This window comes from Actinia tenebrosa, unplaced genomic scaffold, assembly GCF_029948245.1.
Source record: "Actinia tenebrosa isolate PJP-AT-01 unplaced genomic scaffold, QUT_ActTen_1.0 PGA_scaffold2__45_contigs__length_23673736, whole genome shotgun sequence".
NCBI lineage: Eukaryota > Metazoa > Cnidaria > Anthozoa > Actiniaria > Actiniidae > Actinia > Actinia tenebrosa.
The window spans coordinates 8,103,450-8,125,898 of record NW_028292579.1 but is presented as its reverse complement, the minus strand read 5'-3'; the positions used below and the strand labels follow the sequence as shown (position 1 = coordinate 8,125,898).

The 22,449-nt window shown below is 35.9% G+C and overlaps 4 protein-coding genes across 4 annotated transcripts; 1 reads left to right on the top strand and 3 right to left on the bottom strand.

The window, feature by feature from the left end:
• Positions 1 to 1,057: 1,057 nt before the first annotated feature.
• LOC116301872 (uncharacterized) lies at positions 1,058 to 3,871 on the bottom strand. Its single transcript, XM_031711036.2, has 4 exons — positions 3,719 to 3,871; positions 3,480 to 3,537; positions 2,753 to 2,796; positions 1,058 to 1,879 (listed from the first exon to the last, which is right to left on the bottom strand). The coding sequence occupies exons 1-4, from the start codon at positions 3,800 to 3,802 to the stop codon at positions 1,226 to 1,228; spliced, it is 840 nt and encodes a 279-aa protein (XP_031566896.2). The 5' UTR covers positions 3,803 to 3,871; the 3' UTR covers positions 1,058 to 1,225.
• A 2,186-nt stretch (positions 3,872 to 6,057) lies between these two features.
• Positions 6,058 to 21,826, bottom strand: LOC116301870 (dnaJ homolog subfamily A member 2). Its single transcript, XM_031711035.2, has 12 exons — positions 21,724 to 21,826; positions 21,542 to 21,601; positions 21,360 to 21,462; positions 14,898 to 14,963; positions 13,276 to 13,333; positions 12,942 to 13,022; positions 11,374 to 11,507; positions 10,735 to 10,811; positions 9,958 to 10,023; positions 8,886 to 9,084; positions 7,910 to 8,037; positions 6,058 to 7,253 (listed from the first exon to the last, which is right to left on the bottom strand). The coding sequence occupies exons 1-12, from the start codon at positions 21,790 to 21,792 to the stop codon at positions 7,068 to 7,070; spliced, it is 1,227 nt and encodes a 408-aa protein (XP_031566895.1). The 5' UTR covers positions 21,793 to 21,826; the 3' UTR covers positions 6,058 to 7,067.
• On the top strand, positions 15,547 to 18,156 carry LOC148909151 (uncharacterized). Its single transcript, XM_089033810.1, has 3 exons — positions 15,547 to 15,916; positions 16,220 to 16,480; positions 16,653 to 18,156. The coding sequence occupies exons 1-3, from the start codon at positions 15,709 to 15,711 to the stop codon at positions 17,150 to 17,152; spliced, it is 969 nt and encodes a 322-aa protein (XP_088889936.1). The 5' UTR covers positions 15,547 to 15,708; the 3' UTR covers positions 17,153 to 18,156.
• Positions 18,278 to 20,919, bottom strand: LOC148909150 (uncharacterized). The gene is made up of 4 exons (XM_089033811.1): positions 20,586 to 20,919; positions 19,839 to 20,021; positions 19,630 to 19,756; positions 18,278 to 19,404 (listed from the first exon to the last, which is right to left on the bottom strand). Exons 1-4 carry the CDS (start codon positions 20,615 to 20,617, stop codon positions 18,961 to 18,963), a joined length of 786 nt encoding a protein of 261 aa, XP_088889937.1. The 5' UTR covers positions 20,618 to 20,919; the 3' UTR covers positions 18,278 to 18,960.
• Positions 21,827 to 22,449: the final 623 nt, after the last annotated feature.

Below are 22,449 nucleotides of genomic sequence, written 5' to 3'. Positions count from 1 at the left end.
TGGTATGGACGCGTTCTGTACGATAAAGCGACACATTTGGATGCGAAGCAGGCTTGTTTTACCAAATAAGACGTGCAAAAGCTGGTTTGGCACGAAAAAGCCCGTTCATAGAGGTATGCGAATGCATTAAAAATGTGGTCATACGTTTGCGCGTTGCGCACTATAATATTTATCCACTGTTTTCCATTTCAGACCACGTGTCATTCCCTAGCGTATGATTTCTTTGTTTAACGCATCCCTTGTTGCGCATGAGAAGACACGTAATTATGAGACCCCTGCAGGGAGTTTGAGAGAACAAGTGAGCATGAGTATTGACTTTCAGGGAACAAGGATATCAAGTTCATGTTCTAGACGAATACAATGCATATATATATATATAAATATTATATATAGTAGTTTATAGTCGACTGAGAAAACAGCTGTCCTTCGCTCCCCCGCTGACCAAGCTTTTATTTATTGCAGTTGACTTTTGCGAATGATTTGCTATTGAAACAAGGATAAACCGCTACAGATGAGCTTGTAATCAAGGAGACTATTCTACTCGATCCTAAATGACATATAGGGCCTTAATCAAGAAACATAGCTGTATTTTCCGCATGAGAAAAGGGACGCTTTTTCAGTTTTACCATGACGTGAAGTAACCCTAGGCAGGAGGCACAACCATAGTCTTTTTCCTCTGGGAAAATGAATTCATTTTTGTGTAAATCAGTTTAGACCAGAATCAATGTTTCCTGCTCTAGTTTTCGCTGCCATCACGTGATGGTGTTAATCCTTTAATGGGACGAAACACCTGTCCATGTCGGGTTACCTTACCCTGCACTGATTTTATAATAGGATGTCGCTCGTACAATACACAATTATAGCCCACTTGCATGTGACGTCAAAGCAGCTAATTTTTGGAGGACAACAAAATAATTTCAATCTAATGAGAATTGCAAACCTATTGCTATGTCTTCTAAATTTAGCTGCATTCCGACGTTCTCCAAGGGGACTATTGACTAGTACGCTTAGAAAAAAATACGGCATTTGTCTTGATTTTTTTTATTAGGTGCATCTTGAAAAATATCAGGAAATGTCTCCCATACTAAATACCCCTCCTACATTCACTGGAAACCTGTTTGCTATAGGTTGTACGACACGTTAAATGAATCAACAATCATTGCAATAATTTATCTTAATTTATTTCCTAATTTTCCGTTAACATACATTAACGATGGAGAAACGTTTACAAAGAAGCACCGAACCACATGTTGGAAGTCGTATAATCACTCGATGAGCACCTGAATTTTCGGTTGATTTTCCCGTAAAAACCAAAGTTGTCTTCACTGGACACGTAACCTGCAGATGCCCCAAACGAGCACTTTCTTGCACTGCTGTCATGATGAAGGATATATCTATTGGCCATCTGCCAGAATGGTACGGTCACCTCAATACCAACGTGACCACGAACGTTGATATACTCGACTTTCTTACAGACACCTGCACCATTGAAGGTCAGGGGGTCTAGGTCAGCAAATCGAACGCGAAGGTAGTCACGGTAGTCTACAAAAGCTCCATTGCAGGTGACGCGCCAATGAGTGGACTGGGACTTGATGTTCGTCATCTGGTCACGCGTCATACGGTACATGTTGTAGTTGGGGGACTTTTCGTTGACTGGGATGTTCATTGTCAAGGGTTTCTTGAAGGGAGCGATGGTATCTTTATTTCTGTATTCCATTCGATGGGACAGCACTAGTGTCCAGGCAGAACCAGGTTCAGATCTCAGATCACAGAACACTTCTTGTGGTCCTTTTGGTGTCATGATGGTGTAAACCTTGGCTCTGGTTTCTCCATTTTTCAAGTGATCGAGACACGAACGAGGCGTAGGAATTTTCGAATTCTGAAATCACAAGCACAATTGCAACTTTAAATGACCTACAAATAGCATTCATTCATTCATTTTAATTTACTCCAAAGATTATGTATGTAGTAAACGGTGAAGTTCTTAGTGAACATTTTCAAACGTCTTGAATTTTAAAGATCAAATTGCTAAATTATTTACAATTTATATGTTTAAAAAGACTAGTAGGTTAAATATATCTGTGTTTACTAAAAAAACGATCGCGAGATCTGCTTACTACGCATGCTCAAACCGTTATCTGCAACCTTGTTCCCAGAACCCTTCTTTCTCACTGCGCATGATCAAAGAAAAAATGAGTTATTTCATCGATATGTGCAGTGAGAAATAAGGGTTCTTGGAATGAGATGGAGTTATTTGCAAACAATCCGGAATAAAAAGATATATCTTATTGGTTTGAATCATACAATATAATTTCTGTTTCGTTGATTTTCACTAATGAAAAACTTCTTTCCAGACCGAAAAAATTTAATTTACACCTATTTCAATAAACGTTGTCATCGTCAAAGGCCGTAGGTCATTCCGATGTGAGAATGGTTTCGTTAAATACAAAGAACATTGGATCAGTTTCAAGGTACTTGACGAAAAAAAAGAAGCAGAAGCGCAAGTCATTCGAGCTATTCTTGGATCTTGGAATGGCCTATATATATTGCTTTTCGTCTATTGCCTATCGCCTTTGGCGATGACGACGTTTATCGAAATAGCGACATAATACATGTAGTAGAAGACACTAATTCCACAGTTTTCTTTTTTCGTACTTAGTGTTATACTAATAATACACCTTTGTTTGACAGGCCAAATAAAATCACTCTATCCATGAGTATTCAGTTGAGTACAAGTCGTTACTATACATACCTGTTCTGGTTTTTCTTGGCTTTTCTCGCTCTTTCCTTCTCCGCCTAAAAATAAAGAGGAATTATGATGAATATAAACTCCTTTACCTTGGGCATCAATATTTTCCCATTTAGCATAAAGTTTTTTTAATCTAGTTGTCAGTATCCATACTCATGCATATGTGTCATAGCACATGGTATGAAATTAAAAGCAAGGCAGTGAAGCCTAAGCTAAAGAAGTCTATTGTCTTGTTACTATTCTTTACTTTTCCGTCTAAAGTACGTATTTTTAAAAGATAGAGTGGTTTTCGTCCGACGCCACAACAATCTCGTAGCCATTCCTTGCTACATTTGATGGTTTTCAGGGCCGCCATGTTGGAGGACTTTAACAAAAGATTCTTCGTTAGTCTCTTTTGTTTTATCCTCCAACATGGCCGCCGTGTCTTTAGTAATTACATTCTCTTGGGAATGATTGAAAACCATCAATTAACGTAGTAGCAAAGCGTTGCGACAGGATATAGTTCGCATGAAGAAAATGAAGTCATTGGAGAGTTATCTTTTGGCGTTCCTTGTGCGTGTTGTGGTTAAGTCAATACTATACTTTTTCCACTCGTAACACTTGAAATCCGAGCAAATCTACGTTAAGCGATATATATCAGTGTCGTACCGTTACGTGTGGTAAGTCAGTGAACGTTTTCCATTCATGCAAATAAAACACTGTTTATAATGAAGAATAACTTGAAACATACCTTGTCCATTAATCTTGATGCAACCAGCCATCTGAATATCATTCGCTTCTCCAATTTGCTATAAAAGTGAAAATTGAAAAAATATTCAGTTTCTGATGTTACTGATATATACATGTAATCTCAACTTTAGCTTTCACAAAATCAAATGCTTTTGCTTAAAAATCTTAAGCTATTTGCCGAATTCGACTGAACTCGGGTTATTCTAATTTAGATCATTCTTTAACAATTTCATATTTTACCTTTTCTGTGTCGGCCACTACCTGCATTACTACTGGAGATATCATGGCATAGACCATTAAAAGTACCAAGATGAGACGATCCATCTTTGCCTGCTGACAGATAAATCCAGTTGCTGATCAACTCTGTTCGGTTTGATCCTCTAAGCGCACTTCTCGAATGAAGATTCAAGTGACTTATAAACTGCACTACTATGCCTCTTTTAACAGAAAATATGTGTCATGTCCCATGGGTTCGATCTCGTATTTCGTGTCAATGGTACTAAATGTAACACAAAATTACGTAAGACATTTTCATACTTTGCATGCAATCGTGGACATCCGCTTTTGTTTAATAAGGTGTTTCTATCCTGTTCCTGTTTTCAAATAACTATTTAATAGAATACCGAGTAAAGACCCCTTGCATGTGAAGTCAAAGCCGCTCGATCTGGAGGACAAAATAAAAGAATTTTAATCTCACGAGAATTGGAAACCTATTGTTCTGTAGGTCCTCCAAATTGAGCTGCATTCCTAGTGCTTCAAGGGGTCTATAGAATGTGAAAACACCCAGAGGAAGAGTGAAGCCTATCCCAGAATACATTGCGTTTCATAGAATTATCACTTTTGTAGTGAGGTCATCACTTTGTTTCAACTGGCTTTTGGTGAAGATCAAAATGGTGGTGCCTTAGTTCATTTGCATGATGAATAATTCGAATCTGTTTGTCGGCTGTGTATCGAAAGACGATTTTTCTGTTTTTATACCCAGCCTGAAAGGAGTTGAAGTTCTTTTTAGACTTACTCACATCAGTCATCTGGATAAACTTCGTGAACTTAATGAAGCGAAATGTTTAGGAAACCTATGTTTTTGTTCGTCTTTATCCATTGTTATCGGACGTTTACAGTTCAGAGTGAAGGAATAGTTTCTCCATTTGTTCACAGTTATTAGAGAATATAAAAGTTTTTTACCCTTCAAAAATCGTTCTAAAATGTGTATTATTTGTTAATTAATCCTATATGATTAATATTAGTTGTTTATTGAAAATGAAATTGCCCCTTTTTAATGTTTTCTTGTTTAATCTAGTAACTTAACTGTATTTGCGCGGAAATATTTATTCGGATGGTTTTTGGTCATGGAATAAAAGATTTTACTTTCAAAGTGTTCATACATGAAAATAATAAGGAAATGAGCATTTTCAGCTAGCCATACTTGCTTTGGTTCATTGTGCACCGTCAGTAACACGTGATGGTACGATTCAACATAACAAAACAGCAAAACAATAGTTTTGTTCTATGGAGTTTCTAAACCATTCCACTCCATTAAGTATGATTGTATTAACATCTAATATACAGATGATGCCAGAGATTTGTATGTACAGCGTTTTATTTTTTAGGATGTCTGTTTATGATTTTTATATTTTCATTATTAAAGATTACTTTTTTGTTCTTCGTGAAGTGTCAAAAAGGGCCATTTTCGATTCAGAAAACCTGGAGTACTTTGGAGCATTTTGATGTGTATTACAGTGCAACGCACAAAAGTATGAACTCGTAAATTTAATGTATTGTGTACTTGTATGGACGGGTTCTGTACGTTAAACCGAAAAGCCAGACTATTTAAGTACAGAAACGACTTTTTCAGTTTAAGACAGCAGATACATTGCTTGGGCTGCCTGTGGATTTGCCATATTCATATGTATCTTCTCATGTCGACCGTAAAAACAAAGAAATAATACTTAGGGAATGACATGTGGTCTGAAATGGGAAAACATTACGCAAAAGACCAAGACATTAAGAGTGATTTCATTTAACTTGTGAATTAGAGTGAAGTCACTAAACCAGTGAAAAGGATATTAGTCTTATACGCATTGGTAGGCCCTCATTCCTTTGTTTTCTTCTGTGGACTATTACACATTTGTTTTCCTTAATTTAAAGGGATTTTCTTCAGACGAAATAGCTAGTATACTAGTAGAGTATTGAGTGATTTTACTTGGCCCGTGAAAGAATAGTCAAGCATAATACATAGTAGTAGTCACTAATTCCATTGTTTTCTTCTGTTTTACTTCGACTGCTAGTAACTATAATTACGGCGTGACTAGATTAACCATGTTTTAATACACCATCGTGATTGACTAATTTGTATGGAAATTTGTCTGGATGGCTTAGGTTGGTGTAGTTGCACTGTAATTACAAGGCTGTTTCACAGGCCAAATAATCACTCTAGATCTTATTTCTATTTTTCTTTGCGCCTATTTGACTGACAGTATAGATAAAACGTTTGCGCATGCATGCCTTTCATGCGGATACGTTTTTCACTCATGGCTATTTGATTATTATGTACTAGCTACCCAAAAACTATTTCACGGTCGTAGGAACATCATTCTATAGTTTAATTCGGTTAAATGCTTAAAATCACTACAAAACTAAATTGCTCCATTTAACTCACAGTAGATGTCAAGACACCTGCTTTCCTTTTCAATTGACTATTACTCAATGACTAAAGCGGTTTTACTTAAACCCATGAAATAGTTGGAGTACTTTTACTTGGCCCGTGAGACAAAGTTGTATAATTGGCGAGTAATAGTCAAAGTAAAACAGAAGAAAACAATGGAGTTAGTGTCTACTGCTGTGCTATGCTGACTAACTTTTCACGGGTCAAGTAAAATCACTCTGAGGTTTTGCATCATGACGTGAGACGGAAACCATGTTAGATGCCAGGAACAATACAATCGTTTTACATGAGAAAGGATAGGACGTTTGCATGATGGCATCATTGACCTCTACTACCAGACTCCCTTGCACACTTTCTTTTGTTCAGTTAATTAGCACCAATTGCCTTACTATTCTCATGAGGGAATACAAACTTGTATAAGAAAGAAAATTCGCGAAGCATTATGGTAGTCAAATGACGCCATCATGCAAACGTCCTATTTAATTCCCAAGAGCTAAAGGACATCTAACCACAGGCAGCCCAAGCTTTATTATGGTCATGAGCACATGATGGTGTAAAGCCTCTATACTCGTTCTAAAATCATTGTTGTAGACTAATGACAGTAAATGTTATATCCATTGTTTGTTTTCAATTTGAGTCTATTACATATTTCATTACAAGTATAACCACTCTAGACTTTATATCTTATTTCGGCAGCTCAAATGTAAACACCATTAAACTAAGAAAAACATAGGTCCTTCTGATATTATAATTGATGGTTTTCACGGCGGCCATGTTGGAGGAACTTAAAAGAATTGTTAAAGAATTCTTTGTTATATCCTCCAACATGGCCGCCGTGTCTTTTGTTATTTAATTCTCTTGGGAATGGTTGAAAACCATCAATTGATACCAAATTCCTTGTAAGAAGAAGATTAAGTCGTCAATAAATTATTGGTGTGCACACTGTACATGTGAAGGTCCTCCGCCGGATTCGTCGTCACTGTCTTCCTCGTAGGCTTCTCTATGCCGTCTTTCTTTATCATATGACGGATCCACTTCTACTAGGTCAACTTCTTCGGCATCTTTGCCGACTTGAGGTGGTTTTGGTCTTGCTGGAAGCAAGGCTTCGAGTTTCTATGCAAACGAATACAACGATAATGAACAAAGGAGCGCAAAACTAAATCAAAAATTGACTAATAGATTTTATGTAGAAACAATTTGAGTGATTTTAGTCTCATGCCAAACGAATCTCACATGAGCCAAACCTAATGACATCAAGGAATACTGCCTTGTTATCCATTGTTTCAATTAGGTTCGGCTCATGTGAGGTTCAAACTTTGACCTGAGCCTTTGCAATTTTTTTTAGCCTAAAACAAGTTCGTATGTAATGGAAAATCTCAGCCTAACAGATTCTTTAAATCTAGGTTCTTATACAGTACGCGGCTTTTTACTGTATCCCTCACTCAACTAGAGCAGTCATTAATACCCCTTGCACTAAAGTCCTGAGACGAATTGTTCTGGGGGACAAAGTAATTCCTTTAGGGAATCAGTGCAAGGGGTCTATATCAATGCACAGCCAACAACAAATGCACAAGAACCCACACAAGTGAGCCCCTTTGACACCTCTCAATGTAACAGATCCCCCCTCCACTTGTCAAAGATTCATATGACCACCCTCAATCCCCCCCCGGTGATTGACTGCATCTTGAATATATCAAGGTTTTTATTCGACCCTTCCCCATCCTGGTTCTAAGGATGATCGAGATAACAGGACTGTGCAGAGTACTTACTGGAATATTTTCTGGGCCGATGAAGTTATTTTCGGGAAACTCGACTTTGAATTTTACATAAAGGTTTCCTTTTTCGCACGGATTTCTTTGTAAAGGCATTCCTTCTCCAACCACACCTCTTATGCAGTCTAAAACATAAAGAATCCATGAGACATGAGTTACAGTAGACGATGTAGCCAGCTACACTCTTACCACCCCCTTAAGGTGGATATAAGGCATAAATCAATACTTTCAGTATACTTCCAGTTATTAGAATAGAGTACAAACACTAGACTAAAAGCATGCTGACAGCCTAAATAGCACTAAATCATACTAATTTTTTATAGTTTTTTATTGTTTAACACAGTAGCAATGTACCTTGCTACATGTGTTGCCATGCAACTGTGTTACAGAGCTACCGTGCTACTTGTCTCTGGCTGGTGCTGTAAATCTGATATGACCAACGCTTATTCATTCTAAACACAGAATGCTATGATGCATACTGTAGATGTTTCAGACCTGCTGTTTAAGTTCCTATGACCCCTAACTCAATGTTTTCAGCATTGACTTTTCATGAAGTTAAAAGTTAAATAGTAAAATATTTTTATATGATTTGAGAGATGCATCTTGAAGATTTCAAGGTTTATACTTCCAGTATGCTAATGAGTGTGATGTCATAGTATATACGAAAATTTACTGGGGTAGTAAAATATCCTGCATGAAACATAATATAGGGTTTATAGAAAGGTTATTGCAAATTTGTTTCCTCATAGTAATCAGTGCTTTGATTTTAAAATGATGACAAATAAACCCAAATGCCTACTATGACATCACACTCATTAGCATACTGGAAGTAAACCTTGATATCTCCAAAATGCATCACTCAAATCATATAAAAATATTTTACTATTTAACTTTTAACTTTATGAAGAATCAATGCTGAAAACATTGAGTTAGGGGTCATAGGCACTTTTAGTGTATTTTGTAATGTTCTGACCTGGTTCAATAATATTTCCTGCTGGATAGTGCAAGACAAGATCTCTGCCATCCAAGTGTTTGATCACCATCTGGAATCCACACAGGGCTTCAACAAGTCCAATCTCTTTGGTCATGAATAGATCCATGCCTTGTCTAGTGAACACATCGTGATCTTTTTGTTGTAAAATAAGAATGATATCTCCTGGTTCTACATTAGGCTACAAAAAATATATATATATTATTAGTTTTTTTACACAAGTGATTATAATAAATCCAGCGCATTCTTGGTCACAATTTACCTCTTATGCTGTTATATTCACCTACAGGTGAATATTGTGCATACTCCCATGCTCGCTCGCTTGTCAATATGTGCCACTTTCAGAGATAAATGAAATAAACAAAAACAAACTCTCCCTCCTAAAGACTCTCATCTCGGTAAATAGTCCCCAATATTCACTTTGCCTTTGCTGAATAATTATTGTTGAATAAACAATAAATTTTGGTTAAAATAATAAACAAATCAGATACAGAATCATCCGCATTTGCATTCAATTTTAACATTGATTTTCTCAGTCAAACTCACTCCAATCTCAAACATTTTAGTAGAACATAAGCTATTATACATTGGATAAGCAAGTCCAATTTGTGTGGCTTTACATTGGCTCATCATTTTAAATGCCCATACAGATTGGCCTCTTTTTAGTATACTACATAGACACACTTAAATATTAATTATTAATAGACCCTTACACTTTAACAATACTGCAGCCATTTTGAATTTTATCGTTTAAATCAAGACATTATGGGACGCTGAGCAGGGGGCAGCTATTTGGAAAATCATAGACTGCTTAGCTGTCATGTTGTCTTTTGGTATAACTTTACGCTTTTCAACGAGAAGCTCATCAAAAAAGGAATTGAATTTGCTGGTAGTTGGAACAATATACAAGACACCAAGACTTAAATAATTTGAAAACGTAACCCCGCCACTCTATACTTTATAAATTTTCTCTGTTTGCCCCCTTGTCATCCCATAATTCAAGATGGCCGCCATAACCAGTAAAGGTCTATTAGTATCAAAAAATACTGTTTACCTCTTGGTCTCCTTCACCACGGAAGGCGATTTTCTGGTTGTCACTCATGCCTTTTTCGACATTTACCTGTTTTCAATGAAATTAACAAACATCAAAAGACTGAATAGAAATGGCAGGCAAATCAAAAAGAATGGGAATGGGGAGACAGGAATTTCACAAAGTGTGAAGGCTTTGCACCATCACATGATGGCTGCCCTGACAGGAGACACACTTGTTGTTTTTCCTTGGAGAATTGTGTTTTTTCTTGTGTAAATCAGATTAGACCAGATTCAACTGTTCCGCCCTCCTGTCATGTCTACCATCATGTGATGGTCAAAACTTCCATTTTGTACATAGATAAAACCACAGGAAGCAAGGGTGGAATACTGTAGAAGCAAGAGTTCTTGGCTCTCATTAACACAACCAAGTTTAATTCCTGGACTTAGTGTGGTATGCTAGTAGAGGTATTTGTTGGTTCTCTCTTCTGCTTTGAGGGTTTTTTTCAAAGTTCTCTGGTTTTCCTACCATACCTTTGCAAAAATCAACTTCTTGGAAAACATTATTGTGTAGTTCCAGAAATTATCCATACCACCCCACAGAGTAATTTGGAAATTCCAAAGAGTGGGGGGGGGGATTAGAGAAAGAACAAAAATTACCACAGAATTTGTATGCAAGAAAATTGGAATTTTTTGGGGGTAGGGGGGGTGGGTGTCTTAAAAAATTCCTCAGTGAGGGGGGTATGGATAATTTTTGGAACTACACATTGTGAATAGTGATACATAAAATGCAACTTTTTACCTCGAGTATTTTCTTCTCTTTGATAACTTTTTTCCCTTCACATTTTTTGCATCTGTCTTTGGGATTGATAACTTCACCTGCATAAAAAAAAATTGTATAAATGTTTAAAGTAAAGCTGCACAATGAATAAACAAAAGAAAAGACTTTATGAATAATCATCAATAAATGGATGACATGAAGAAATGGATAAATAAATGAGTGAATGAATAAATAAATGAGAGATCAAAATTATTATAACAGTCGGTCAATGGATAGGCTAGAACTGAAACTTATCCAGTCAACCGTTGGCCTTGCCAGTCATTTTGACCAGTAACTGTTGAGCCAGAAGGAATTTTAACCAAAAGGAATTTTAATCCATTTTAATTCTAATATTATCAAATTATGAATAATTAATGACAAAACAGGAAGACAAGTCAGATTCTCCATTGTCCATACATTGGTTCACTGGTCAAGTGCTCAAGTGAGGCACCAAGGTACTTTCAAAGGATTATGCAAATTTGAACCTTGCAACCTCGACTGAATGTTCTGTGTTTGACCAGTGAACCGATGTTTGGAAAATGGTGAATAAATAGCACACACAACCTATTCTTCCCACACAATAATTCATATTCATGGTTCCAAAAGAGTGATGCAACTTACCCTCTCCATAACAATCATTACAAGACGACTGCATTTGTTGGACCATCCCTGGCCCAATCTGTCGAATGGTAACCTTAACACCTCTTCCTTTACATCCACTGCATGTTCGCATGGCTCCACTTTTTCCTCCCACACTACAAATAATTAATCATTTAAATTAGAATTTTAAAAAACAATATGTTGAGTACAAATTTAAGAGAGCTATATGTATATGTACAGTAAATCCTCTATTTAGCCCCCCGGGGTGCTTATTTATTTCAGGCCCGTTTGAGGGAGGGCTTATTGGAGAGAGGGGGCTTGATTGAGAGGGGGGGCTTATTGATTTAGTCGAAACGCAGTAAGTTGTACCATAGTTAATATTAACTATGGTTCTACGCTGTCAGCATGTAATATGATTGTAACTCAGAATGAAACGGAAGCATTACTTTTGACCGTCTCGCATAATCTGTAGTGATGTACATGGCATTTTTATTATTTGATTCACCTGTGTTAGTCTCTCAAGTATAATTTACGATCATGTTAGTGAACTACCGTATCAAGACTTTAATAAATCACCTTTAATCAGTACATGTGATTCTTTAGTTGTGAAGGGGGAGGGGAGGGGGGGCTAAAAAGAGAAGGGGGGGGGGGCTTAACAAATTTCTTCCTTTAAAAAGGGGTGGCTTATTAGAGAGGGGGGCTAAATAATGGATTTATGGTATATGTATATGTACATGTATATACACTCGATTGCAGAAACGTTGTAGTATACATTTATACATTTATACAAATATCTAATGAGATGCATAATGCAAAATAACCATTTTCAACGCTTAAACCAACTGATTTATAATCTGTACGATCAAACAGACAAGAAAAAAAAATTTTGATAGTCACTGAATGAAACAAACAAAGAAAGCGATATTTCTGTTTTGCATATCATTAAATATACTGAATAAATTAGATATATGTATAAATGTATACTACAACGTTTCTGCAATTGAGTGTATATATATATGTATATGTAGATTGGGGAGAGTTAGAGACATTAGAAAAGATAGTGATTCAAGATAGCGATTGTTCAAAAATAAAAGTACAGTATTTGAAAATTTTTTTTCTAAACATAGGAGGTCAAGATAGACCACAGAGATATATTGAGGTTCTTTAGGATTGGATATGGTGCTGTAAATTATTCTTTAAACATGTTGCACATTAATTTTCTAATAAAATTCTTGCAATATTCAAGTGTCATTCCCTAGAGTATCATTTCTTTGTTTAAAAATTGAGCACAAGAAGACACATGAATATGGGTATGATTCCAAACAAAGAATATTACATTATATAACACATTGCACATTAAGCGAAAAGGATCTATTAAGATAATATTAACTAAATAGTCTACAAAAAAAAAAACAACAACAAAAAAACCAGTACACATCAAGCTAAAAGGATCTATTGAGATATAAATACATACTAAATAGTCTTACAAAAAAAATCTATGGGAAAACAGTAAACATTAAGCTAAAAGGATCTATTGAGATATAAATATTCACTAAATGGTGATGCTGAAAAGTAGGATTTGATCTTACCCATTGCATGTAGGACAGATGATATTCTTACTGAGCTGTAGTTTAGTAGTTTTTCCATTGTACAAGTCTTCCAGCGTAACTCTATAAAACAAAAAGGTTATTTATTACCTAGATGCCTGTAGGAAGGTCAGGATATCATACATGGTGAGTCAGAATGGTGTGGTGGCATTTCCAGTTGCCCCATGTGAGCCAACTTTAAGTAGGAAGTAGGAGTATATATACCAAGTCTTAGTTATGATAGTCTATTTTTTCCCTCTTTCCCATGTTTGAAATATTACTTAACTGCTAAGACTATTATTTCAATGACGGTAGCTTTTTCATTAGTGATGCTTACTTTAGAGGGTGAAACATGTCATCGCCTCTTCTTCTTCTATGTCGACCTCCTCCAAATCCTTTAAAATAATCCACATGTTAAGTAATATATACAGCATGAGTGGCTGTATTGTATCAGATATACAACCACGAGGCGTAGCTGAGTGATTGTATATCTGATACAACACGGACACGAATACTGTATTTTATGACTTATCAAACATCTAGGTTAGTTCCTTTGTGTTTCACTAAAATTTTCAAAACTAAAGTAAATTTGGCCAAGAAAATCCAACTTAAAGTTTATGCAAATGAACACAGTTTTGTATCAGATTTACAACACTCTTCACAGTCATGATTTCTGTTGTGTTTTCCTCATGAATTATTTACGAGTTTGATAATATTATATACAGACACCTAGATAACTCAGTAATTTGAGCACTGACCAGTATATTGCACTGGAGGTTTAACGATCAAACGAGCAGGGCCTTAAATAGGGTTTTGGAATGTTTTGGTGGTTATATCTTTGAAGTATGCGCTGTTACCTGATACAAGTAAAAGGAAGGTGTTTTATTCTTGGCTTTCACGTGATGTAATCAAAAAAATAAAATCCAAAGTATTCACTCCATAAAACTGTTTGTTGAAAATTTGTTTACACGGTTATAAGAAAAGCTTTACCAAAATAATTTTGTGTTTTCAGTGTTTGGTTTTAGATTTATTACCGACCAAATTCATCACACAATCATTGTCAGACACTTTCAAAGCATTAGGAATGGGGAAAATCAATTGAAATAATATGTTTTTATTTTAGTAGATGATGACCCTATATCGATGATGATTGAAGTGGGTGCAATATAAACCTGATTTTCAACCTTTGTGATTTGGCAGCCATCTTTTTGCCCCTTAATAGGACACAAAGGTGGCGGATCCATATATTTCAACTAAATTATGGGTATAATCAATTGCTCGTATCTCCGTTACTAAAACTTTTTTTAGCTAGAAATTTGGCTGATATAGTTTTTATTGCTCTTTCGGTCTGTGGAAGTTTTGTTGCATATAAGTCTTTGGAAAGTTTTCGATGACATAGGTGAAAGCCAAGAACAGAAAAGTAAAAGCTGGCAGTTATAATTTCGAAGCAATCACAGGAGCTCTGCTTATTCTGAAAGCCCTGCTTGAAACAACTGATATAAAGCTACCTTTATAAATACATACATTACATGTATATATGAGAGTGGCTTGAATGAGCACTTTGAATGGATGTCCTAATAGTCTAAATAAACTCCATTATAAAATAACTCAGTGTTATAAATCTCGCATTTTCATTGGTTGGGAGCGTGTGCTTTATGCGCCCTTGCTTGCTGTTCTGAGTGGAGTTATAAAGCATGGGGATTGGCAGACCACTTGAGAAGTGTCCAGAAACACTCCGCTATACACAATGCTTCTCCTAACACTTCTCTCGTGTTCTATCTATCCCCACGTGCTTTGTAACTGCACACAGCACATGCGCATGTTTTTTTATTTCTTCAGTAGTGAACACCCTGCAACTCATTATTTACCGCCTTTTGTGAATGTCAACTACATATAATGCACTTTGAATAATATTAATCATTATTAGATTTTAATAGGTCTACCATGACATAAGCTTACCACCAAATAATCCACCACCCATTCCACCACCAAAGATGTGTGAGAGAAGATCGTCAAATCCTGCCGCTACGATAAGAAAACAGTAAAAGTAAATTTTAATGAGAAGTGTAGAACGTTATTGAGAGTTCTGTGTAGATTTTATAATAGATTTATTAAAAAACAATAAAAAATCTACAAAGCTTTTCGCTGTTGTATCACAGCGTGGGACAATCACAACAGAGCTAGGCTCCAAACTAAGTGAAAGCCCAAAGATCGAATTAGAATCGAATTAGTTGATTTTTGTGGAGGGAACAAACAATTCTACTCATATAAGACATCGAGATCTGCAGGACTTGAACTCGGGCCGCATTAGTGAGAGGCTGCACATTAGCAGCGCACGCCACCAGTGCTTCCCTATTAAAAAACAATACCATACAGCACATGACAAACCAAAGATGTTTATACTGAGCTACACCACAATGCACGAAGTTCTCTATTTCAGGAAATGTTGATGCAAGGAGATTACCACAGAATATGAAATCACATTCCTGCATTCTGATTCACCGTATTTCTAATGGCATGAGATAAACAGAGTATACTAGTTTTATGCTGACTAGTCGTTTGTTTATAGTAACCCATGAATAATCCATGATCCCGATAAAAGCCGAATGGCAGGTTTCATTGTTGACGTATTTCCGGTGACGTGACCACCCTGAAAACGAAGCTGGCCGTCACGCGGCCGTCAGTTTAGCCATCATTTTGTAAACAAACTGTTGCCCTTTAAAAAGTGTATCTTGATATAATTAAGCTAAATTTTTGAAGTTTTGTCACGATGGGTAAAACGTGTATTGTATTGGGTTGTACGAACAAAGATTCGGGGAAACATAGGAAAGAAAATGTGAAGTTTCATCGGATACCAAAAGAGGAGCCCAGGCGAAGCATGTGGATAAAAGCTATCAACAGACGAGAAGAAAACAACGGAAACTTATGGATTCCTTCTTCAGACAACGACAGAATTTGTAGTGAACATTTCGTTATAGGTAAGCTGATCATAAATCGTAATTTTCCCCGTGTATTTGTGATACAGAGTACGCAAAAATAGTATAGAAATGTCTATCTATGTCTATTTATTTCGTGTACAGTTTACGAAAACAAAGTCTTATGTTTTTGTTTTGTTTTGTTTTTTGTTTTCGTATGAGTGAACACGTTTCTCTCAGGAAATATTTAAAAAGGGATTAAAAATATCTACATTCAAAATATTTTTGTTTAAATATCGCTCAAAATCTCCTAAGTGCGTTCATTATCGATGTAAACAATTTGCAATAATTTTTTTTGTGTACTAGGAAAGAGTGATAATCCAGAGAGCCCAGACTATAAACCAACGATGAACATGGGATATTGTAAAGGTTCAGAAACTGCCAGCAGAAGATTTTCTAGAATTTCTAAGCGAAATTATAAAAAGTCACTTGAAGATTTCTTTGCTGAAAGATCAAGATCGACAGAAGCCAGCAAACGACGGTATGATGATGATGTGACACGTACAGATACAGAAATGGCAGCAGGCGCTTTATTGGATTTGTCAGAAAATAAAGAGAACAACAAAGGTAGGAAAATGATATCTTAGCTTATATTGTTAAAATACATTTTTTTCTATACAATTTCTTTGTAGAAAAAGTTGTAATAAGTTTTATATATTTTAAAGTTGTTTATATTAAAATTCAGTAAAAATAATATATAGTATATTTTTATTCACATATATTATATTTATTTTTTCAGATCGATTTATACATAATATTTGCTTGAAAAGATTAGCAGAGTTGAATATGGAAAAGAAGGAAATTTTAAGGGAGTTGGCACGTCTTCAAGAACAGATACACTCCTTGACTATTAACAACACACCAAAAATGAGGGCCTCAACACTCGTGAATCTCTCCACCAATCCAAATGAATCTACTCTTTTCTATACTGGCCTACCATCTCATGATTGCTTTCTCTGGTTAAGTAGTTTCCTTGCAGATTCCTTCCCGTCATCAAATATTCTTGCTTCAGCTGATATTCTTCTTTTGGTTCTAATGAAACTTAGGCTAAATGCACCTCATAGGGATTTATCCTACCGCTTTGACATTTCTCCATCTCTGGTAAGTTCTCTATTAGACAGTGCTCTTCCTGTGTTGCAAAGCAAATCTGTTTCTTCATTCACTGGCCAACAAGAGAGGAAGCAAGACGATCTCAGCCGCAGTGTATCAAAGATACCTACCCTAGCTGCATTTCTATAGTTGACTGCACTGAAGTTTTTATAGAATGCCCAGCAAACTTCAATGCAAGATCTGCCACCTACAGTAACTATAAGCATGCTAATACAATAAAGTTCTTGGTTAGCATTGCACCATCTGGTGGTGTATCATTCATATCACGTGCATATGGGGGGAGGGCTTCAGATAAAGTCATCAGTTTAGAGTCAGGATATTTAGATTTTATTCAGCATGGTGACACTATCTTAGCTGATAGAGGTTTTTTGATTGTGGATGAAGTGTTGTCTAGAGGGGCAAAACCCGTCATTCCTGCATATCAGAAAGGAAAGGAGCAGCTTAGTGCAAGAGAGGTGGAGAAGAGTAGGAGAATTGCTCACATTAGGATACATGTGGAGAGAGCAATGGAAAGACTAAAGAACTTTCGAATTCTATCTGGAAAAATGAGCTTGAACATGGTTCCTCATGCTGACAGTATAATGACAATTTGTGCTGCAATTATGAATATGCATCCAAGGCTAGTGAACTGAATAAGAAAACTGTTAGCACAACAGTTATGCTGTATAGTGGATTTCTTATGATACAGTACAAACACTAGAGTACAAACACTAAAAGTGTGCAATACTTTGCAGTATTTAGTAGTAAATAGTGCTAATTAAACAATAGAAAACAATAGGATTAGAATAATTTAGCAGTATTTAGTGGTATTTATGTTGCACACTTATAGTGTTTGTACTCTATAAGTGTGCAACATAGTACTAAATGCTGCTTAACCATATAAATTCTAATAATGTCATCTATGATTTATTAGATATTGAAAGTATTGCAAACAGCTTTAACTGTTTTTACTCTTACACATACTGTATGTATAATATGTGTGAGCAATGCCAATGCTAAACCAAATAATACGTTTTCCATATGTAATAAATAGAAGAAAGTTATTATGAGCTAGAGCCAAGAATATGTTGATACATGTGATAAGAAAAACATTTTTGTAAAGCAAAACACCTATTAAAGTATGTATCATTGCAGATTCATCTTCACAGCATCGTATGTCTATAATGTCATTCCTTTTTCTTCTTACAACTAGGACAGAACCATTTGCCAACAGGCTTCCTCTTAACATTTACACATTGATAGTGAAACCACCCAATCTTACATTCCTCATTGTCACAAAATATCATCTTTCCATACTCTGGTTCCTCACACAGACACCATTTGGTCTCATCCTTCTTGTCATGTCTGTTTTCCAAATGTTTGTCCATTATGTTCCTTGTAAGAATCTCTGGAATAACATGTTCAAGTAAAAACAATGAACAGCGCTCAAGCAACAATTTACAAAAATCTATATCCTTAGGCAATCTAACAATTACCATAGAAACTTCATCTGGACTGGGAAATGTCATTACAACAAAATCACAATAATTACAATTAAATACAAGCATTTGAAATTGAATTTGTGTGTAGTATCTGTGATTTCTAGGAAGCTCAAGATTTTCATCTAAACAAAAATCTGAGTGATGTGCAGCTTCTTCAACAGTTAGAGCCCTATATTTGTAAGGGCACTTTATTTCAAGTGTGCCCTCTCCGCAACAGTCACAAGATAGTACGCCATCTGCTGTTGCCCCCATGAATGAATTTGCGGTGCTGATTCTGAACCCAGATTTATTACATGTGAAGTTCTTGTGGTTGCTGGATTGCATTTCTTGTAAATATTCTTGAAATGCGATGCTTTCATTGTCTAGCCCCCATTTCACAGCATCCTTTCTGCTAAGATCATATGACTTGTAGCTCATTATTCTTGTAATGAGGTGGTCAGGGGGTGTTGTCTCTTTTCAGACCAATACATCATGAGCTTTAGTACCTGTGATCCTTCCCTTGCGGTGATCAAACCATAAGGGGCTCACATTCTGACATTTGGTGAATTCAAAAAGATTGTCAATTTGATGTTCAGTAACAGAATATGCTAGAAAGGTTTCTTGTACTTTATTTGACAGTTGATGATCAGTAAGGGACTTGTTTTCTTCATTATAAAGGCTTGTTAGTGTGACAGGAAAATTATTCTCAGACAGTTTCTCAGATGTTGTACTTTGTTGACAAACACCAGGCAATGGAGGAATGAGGTTAAAAAAGGCGGCATAAGGGCAGATTTTGTGAAAAGAAGTAAGTGCAGAGCTATCTGGAAGTGGATCCCTGCTGGATGGTGTAAAAGATTCCACTTTTTTCTTTCTGTTACTGTTGACTAACCCTTGGATGTTATCGACAGTGGTTGGCTTAATCTGAAACAAAATACAACAAAAATTCTTACAACATGTACAGTGTCCTAGCTTAATCGTAAATCTTTACTTCTAAATATTTTAGGCAATCGATTGATGTTTTTACCAGGGTTAAATAAAGAAGCTTCCTTCCTTCCTTCCTTCCAAATTGAATGGATTAGATACTCCAATTCGCTTTTTTTTGATTAGATTTGTACAAAACTGTGTGTGTGTAAATACCATATATACCTCTTTTTTGAAAACTTTATTCCATTTGCAAGCTTCACTGGTCACAGATGTTTTATTGATTCCATATCTAACGCCCAGTTCTACCTTAAACAGCAGGGCTGCAATATGACTACAAGCTTCCCCTAACCTGGAAGAAATATAATTAAAATCATGTCATAAATTGCATAAAAGACATTTATAATATTATTCACTTACAAATTACTACTTACCCTGCAGCACATGTACAATGGGCACAAAATATGTCTGCACTGGTTTTGTGTAAACAGACCCACGGCTGATGAGCTTTTTCCTTCGTTCTCATGGAGGGAAGAACTCCGGCTTTTAAAAAACAGTAGGGTGCTTCTTTAACATCAAACGCTTTGACTTCCTCGACGTGGCCACTTTCGACATATCTACAAACCGGTAAGCGGGTGCAATAAAAAGTACGTAAGTTACTTAACTTTGCGAAATTTATCACGAAAAGTTTAGGATTTTGAAAGTCAAAGCAATCTTTTAAATTCCAAACGTGACACAGTGTAATTCATTTAAAGAACCTAGTTCAGTTGACTTGTGCTGTAAAAAGTAACGCAGCTTCAAGACAACAATCTTGTGTTTACATATGCAAATAATATTATCACAATAACTGTCATAAACAGCCAATTAGCGACCGCCATATTGCTCAAGTCGCTTGACAAGTTCACGATAAAAATGACCGAAAAGCAATATTTTGAAAACTTTGTTAAAGTTGAGATAAATTTTAAATAAAGCTTTTAGGTTTGCCATAGAGGTTGATTAATTTACGACTCCATAAAATTCATTCAATGCTCGGTATAAAAGCCATCTATAGACTAGAGGCGTACGTTGATGGGGTTGATATTTGTACAAAACAACTAGTCTTTTCTTTAAAAGCTTATGTACTGGCAAAACAGTCTTTTGCAGTAATACCAACAAAAAAGTATTTAGTATTATAAACTTACCTATATGCCTCTAAGCTCTTGTATGCTTTCATTGATTTTTTTGTCAAAAATAGACGGTGTTTCTACTAGGTACGTGTAAATCTGTCCAAAGTCCAGGTCCGGCCAAAGAGTAGGGTCTGTCGACCAATTTTCATCTTTTATGATGTATGGGTCCGGTAAAATAGTTCCAGATACACCAAAACTTAATTTTTTCCGGTACCGTTCTTTTGCTTCTGATGGCATACCCATTACATATAAAGAAAACGAATTCTTAGTGTCCTTAGCCATAGCCAAGAGACGGCTTTCCCCAGCCGTCAAAAATTCCACCGCGCGTATGAGTCCAAATTTGACGGCCAGCTTCGAAATGCACGAGCGGATGTGACGTCAAAAAAAGATTCCATGAAACCTGCCATACTATTTGTAAAAAGCATAATTAAGATAAACTTTATTAATTTTGGAAATTATTTGTAAACATTTCAAAAAAGCAAGAAAAAAAAGGTTAAATTTTCCTTGTTAAGAGTAAAATCACATTCATTTTTACTTTTTTTAATGTCTATTTAAATATTTGTCAGTAATAGATATTCGGAAGTGACTTCGGTTTTATTAATTTAAATAATTCCAATTTGAATGACGAACAACTTCGTCTCAAACGAAGCTTAGTCGTAATATAACAAACCAAAACGTGAAACCAAAACATTATAAACAAGATTGAGATGTCTACTCTTAATTTTCTATTTAACGTGATAAGCGTATTTTTGGTATGATATAAAGTTAAGAATTATGAGCGAATCTCACCTCCGCCTGTTCCTTCCCGTAGACCTTTCTCGCCATATTTGTCATAAAGATCTCGTTTCTCAGGGTTTGAAAGCACGTCATAGGCAAAGCTAATTTCTTTAAACTACAAAAGAAATGTCAAATTAACCATCGACGTCCTTGATAAACATAAAGCGATTTTTAAGAGCCGCGTCTTTTCTTACCAGTTCGCCGGTTTCAGGGTTCTTATCTGGATGAAGTTCTTTGGCTCGCTTCCTGTAAGCCTAGTGCCAAAAAAGACGATATTTTAGACATGAAAATCGAGGTTTTTGAACAAATTTTTTTACCCTACATGTAGTTTGATAATCACTGAAGATATGTAAACTGTTGAAATAGCTGTTAAAACCTTTTTTATCTCAGCGTCAGAAGCATTTTGAGTGACTCCTAGTAATTCATACAACCTCGTGTCCGCCATATTGAGCAACTTGGACTTTCACTCAAACCGGTCCATGACGTCATGCACTTGGGAACCAGGCCTTACTGCTGACCCTGCAAGGGCTGGGAACCAGACGTTTTATGACTTATGAATTTTAACTTCAATAATATTTGATTAGTATTTTTACACAAGTGAATGTGATAAACCCGGCGCTCATTGGTCACAATTGACGCCTTATGCTGCTATATTCACCTACATTAATTTTGAATTTAATTATGAAGTTTAAAAACTTCAGTAATATTTATTAGCCTTTTACACAAGTGCCTACATTCACATCCCTGGGACACGTCCCTGCTTCATTTTCTTGAGTGTATGCATGCTGTATTTATGTTTTAAATGTGTTCTTTTATCTTCTTTTTTTCTCTTTTTTGTGTATTTATACTAAAACAATTATTCACCTCAGACTCAGTGAATATCGGACATCAACTTCGTTGCATCATCACATTATTGTCAAAGTAGTGTGACCAACGGAAAGAGCGCGCGCTAGTTGATGTCAGGTTGATCTGTCTGTCCTCATATTGATGATAAAAAATAACCAATCTGCGCGCAAGAAGTTTGTAAGTTATTGTAAAATAATTTACCTCGCCTCTCAAAGACTCGCGTCTCGGTAAATTTAACAAATCTCTCAAAGATTTC